Source organism: Poecilia reticulata, chromosome 18, assembly GCF_904066995.2.
Source record: "Poecilia reticulata chromosome 18, P_reticulata-male-v2, whole genome shotgun sequence".
Classification (NCBI taxonomy): domain Eukaryota; kingdom Metazoa; phylum Chordata; class Actinopteri; order Cyprinodontiformes; family Poeciliidae; genus Poecilia; species Poecilia reticulata.
The window spans coordinates 27,910,347-27,914,893 of NC_088847.1; the positions used below are offsets into that span (position 1 = coordinate 27,910,347).

Genomic DNA, 4,547 nt, shown 5'->3' on the forward strand with positions numbered 1-4,547 from the left:
GTTTTTAATTTACTCAACCAAGTTATGTCAACTGGTTCCACTAAAGCTAGTTAATTAAACCTAAAGAGTATTACACATTTACTTTCAACATAATCATTTAAGTAAAAACAAATACATTCAGTTCAGGCAACCCAACACTTTAGACTTCAGTTCGTTTAACTTGATGCCAATTCAGAGTAGAATATTTGAATCGTCACAGACTGAAAAAAAGCCCCTCAGTGTTTGTGTCTTTCTAGGACCACAGGAGGTTCTGAACTCTTTAAACTCTGGAAATTAAAAACAAATGTCCTAAACCTAAAGCAGCAAAATGACTAATTACTCACCTTGTTATAAGGTGCAATTGTTTCTGTGTTAAACTCTGATATGAGGAAGTTTTTAAATATTTAACACATGACTTTTATTACTGATATGATAATAAAATGTAATGAAACAAAACTAAAAAATAAACCGAGATACAATCTGAGTCACAAGTTGAATTTATTGACACATATAGATTCATAATCTGATCTTCTCATCTGTACAGTTATTTGAACAACAACCTTTGGTCTGACAAAGCAATAAATCTAAATGAAATTAGATTAGGTGAATAAAAATCCTCCTTAGCAGCGATAGGTTCTGTGGCTGAACAGAAACAGGAAGGGGCAGCACCCAAACAAACTCCAACATCTACAAAACAAACAAGGCGGCAAAGTAGCTCCATAAACACAGCTGATCTGGACAGTGAAGAAATGAAAACAATGATTTAGACTAAAACAACTGAAACAAAAATACACATTTGAACCAACTGGACCTCAGATCACTGCTGACTATCTCAGTTTAACAAACTCCACAGAGTCCTTACTAAAGAGCGGTCTAATCCCAGCATGTAGCGGCTGAGTGAATCTGGTCTGGACTCTGTGGATCAGAGTCATGGTTTCAGAGACGCTGTAGAAAGACAGAATACCTGCTCTGTGGTCCAGGTACACTCCGACTCTGGAGGAAACTGGACCTGGTACTGGAGTTTTAACTTTGTTGTGATGAAATATGTAACCGTCTGCAGTACAATTTAATGACCAAGATTTGTCATTGAATCCAAATGGTTCTGCCTTGTTGATGTTCTGGTATGAAACTGCTACTCCAACTCCAGCTCCTCCTTTCATTGCCACCTCCCAGTAACAACGTTCAGTCAGACTCTCTTTGCTCAGGACTTGATTATAAACACTGAATCTGTCCGGATGATCAGCATAAGACTGTTGCTGGTCAGTTGATGTTACTTTTCTGTTTCCCACAGATAATAACAGCTTATTGTGAGCTGTGTTAGGATCCAGAGTGATTTCTTGAGAGTATTTTAAGAATCCATTTCTGGTCTTTGGTTCTGGTTCTGACAGTAGAACATCAACTTCAGGTATTACCTGTTTGATGTTTGTCCATGATTCTCTCAGGACGTCCTGTAGTTTGTCTCTGAGCTCTGACACAGCTGCTGTCACGTCTTCAAAGTGTCTCAGAGGACGGATGTTGATGCTGGATGAGTATGTCGACTCACTGAGTGCTGACAGTGAGGGGTAGTTGAGGAGAAACTGGGTGTGATCCTCTGTGTGTGAGAGCTGCTCCAGCTCAGCGTCTTTCCTCTTCAGCTCACTGATCTCCTGCTCCAGCTTCTCCTGAACATCTTTGACTCGACTCACTTCAGTTTCCTGCTGGGATCTGATCTGCTGCTTCACCTCAGAGCTTCTTTCCTGGAGGAGACGGATCAGCTCAGTGAAGATCTCCTCACTGTCCTCCACTGCTTTATCAGCAGAGACATTGATGGCCTCCACCTCCTGTTGAAGCAGCTTCACATCTTTGTCTCTGTCCTGGATTCTCTGCTGGATTTGTTGTTGACTCTCCTGGAGCTCCTTCTGCTTCTCAGCTCTTTCTGCTGCAGCTGTTACCGTTTCGTGGTCTTTATGTTCTTCCATAGTGCAGAGATAACAGATACACTGCTGATCAAGACGACAGAAAATCTCCAACTCCCTATCATGACGAGAGCATTTGCTCTCCTGGAGGTTCTTGGAGGGATTCACCAGCTTGTGTTTCTTTAATGGTGCAGCATCATAGTGAGGCTGGAGATGATTCTTACAATAAGAAGCTAAACAGGTTAAACAGGACTTGACAGCTTTCATCTTTCTTCCGGTGCAGACATCACAGGCCACATCTTCAGGTCCAGCATAGCAGTGGTCAGCGAGAGCAACTCCCATCTTCTTCAGATATTTAATCAACTCTTCTATCATGGTGTTTCTCCTTAACCCAGGTCTCTGTTCAAACGTCTCTCTGCACTGGGGACAGATGTGTGTTCCACACTGATCTTCTCCATCCCAGCGGTCTTTAATACAGTTCCTACAGTAACTGTGTCCACAGGGAATGGTCACCGGATCCTTCAGTAAATCTGAACAGATGGAACAAAACAACTTATCTCGGTCCGGTTGATCGCTCTCCGCCATTTCAGCTCTCAGTATCGACAACTGTGTTCGTTTGTCTTCTGCAGTGCAGCAACAGCTCTGATCTCTGATCTCCACACCTTTCGTTTCTGCAGCGAATGAGGCTTTGCAGCTGTTGCACTCAGCAATAAACCTCTAGATCTGAAGAGGAGGGAACAGCGATGTGTTGACAGGATCCAGTGTAGGAGGAGTTATGCAGGAAAAGGTTTGAGGCCATTGTCCTGGCGTGACTAAGCCTGCTTGTTTTCCCAGGTTTTGGTGTAGAGTTACAGGTGGTTGAAACTGAAAGCAGACAATGAACACAAAGGGGAGGCTGAACTTTTTAGCTATTAGGTTGTTTTGGGAATTCAAACTCCTGCTGATACACTGATTGATTTCATTCACAGACATAAAAGTAAGGTTTTTGAAGATTTTAGACTTATGGATACAAGGTTTAGCCAATAACCGCACATGTCTGCTAAATCAAAAATTTGTGCTCACCTGCAGTTGTGGTTTTTGTCATCAGCCTGTGGTTTTGGTTACACACCTGAGAGAAGTAGACAATAGGGTTGTGGTCAGTAAGCACAGTCACTGTAGTTGATGAGGAGCCAACATGCACCTCAAAATGCTGCAGGGCAAAGAGCATCACAAGACTTCATACCTGTCAGGTCTCCAGTTTTGACTGTTGGCTGCAGGTTTTTGCCCCCCTTTCCTGCCGTGTTCCTGTACTAGTATCTTCCCATAAATGTCCCATATTATGCTCTAACTGTAGCGACTTTTCCCATATTCAAAAGTCCAAAACTTGCCAGGTATGAGAGTTTCTTTTTCAATGGTGGAATAGTTCATCTGGTGAGTTTTAAACTTGGCAGAACAGTAACTCTCAGGATGTCACACTCCATCCTCGCCATCTTGGAATAGCACTGCACCAGCACCTTTATCACAGGCATCCACTCTGGAAGGCCGAGTGACATCAGGAGCAGCTCTGCAGACAAGAGATTTAGCTGCATTGAAAACCTGTTTACATTCACTGGTCCACACAAAGGAACTGCAGGGCTGCACAAAGTGGTAATGAGAGAATCCTCTATCCTCTACAACGGTAGTGACCAGCTAGTCGTAGAAAACGTTTCAAATCATGTGCAAGCATTGTGTCCACCTTAGTCTCCACCTGTCCAAGCCATGACAACATGCTGAAGAAAGTGGTCAGGGATCCCTGTTTAATTCTGTTTAATGTGTTTATAATCAGCAATAATCATGTTTAATATATTTAAACATGATTATTGCTTAAATAATCATGACTAAAGTTGCAGAAATAGCATGCAACTTTAGTCAAAGTTGATTAGAGTTTAATGGAGGTTGCAACTTATAGAGGTGAGATGCATCACAAGTAGACATTAAAGGAAATAGATGAACTGAAAGAACAAAGGTGGTCAGCCTGAGCACGATACGCACAAACCCAGGCAAAGGAGGAACCGAGGAAAGGAGAGTGCTGATCGGGAAGCACATGGTTGGTCCAAAGAAGGAACTGAGATGGGAAAGTGACCTTTAAGCCATCTCAAGTCAAGACTCCCTCAAGCAGAGCAGAGAACTCCATCTAAAGCAAGTTAATTACAGCTAATCAAAGATGCAGCTAACTTCTGTTTTTCTTTTGTGGGGCTGTGATCAATGAGGCTGTGGGTGTCAGGAGGAGCTCATAAAGTCGACTGCAGAGAAGAGGAACTTCAGGCTTTCCTTCCAAGCAGTCAACTCACTTACAACTGGATGCACAAAGAGGCCTTGTAACAAGGTGAGGAGGATCCAAGAGCTGCAGGAAAACAGAGGGCAGCTTCGAGCATCAGGAAATCACGGCAAGAATTCCCAAAGACTGTGGTTCTAAATTGGGACTCTGCCAAAAGCTGAGATGTGGGGCCCCAATACTCAAAGATAAGGCTGGAACTAGTTAGTCCAGCCAGGGTGGCTGACAGCAACTGGACAAAGAAAAAGGGTCGCTGACCATCACCCCGAAGGTTTCTGCCTCCCTCAGTCTGTCTGCTCCATGTGCTATAATACTCTACTGGCTCTGTATTGGCCTGATGATATAAATGCAGCTGGACCAATACTGTTGATACAGTCTTC

General features: G+C 43.1%; 1 protein-coding gene across 1 annotated transcript; it reads right to left on the minus strand.

Moving 5' to 3' along the window:
• Window positions 1–460: 460 nt before the first annotated feature.
• On the minus strand, window positions 461–2,740 carry LOC103480865 (tripartite motif-containing protein 16-like). Its single transcript, XM_008436066.3, has one exon. The coding sequence runs from the start codon at window positions 2,457–2,459 to the stop codon at window positions 807–809; it is 1,653 nt and encodes a 550-aa protein (XP_008434288.2). The 5' UTR covers window positions 2,460–2,740; the 3' UTR covers window positions 461–806.
• Between the last annotated feature and the right edge of the window lie 1,807 nt (window positions 2,741–4,547).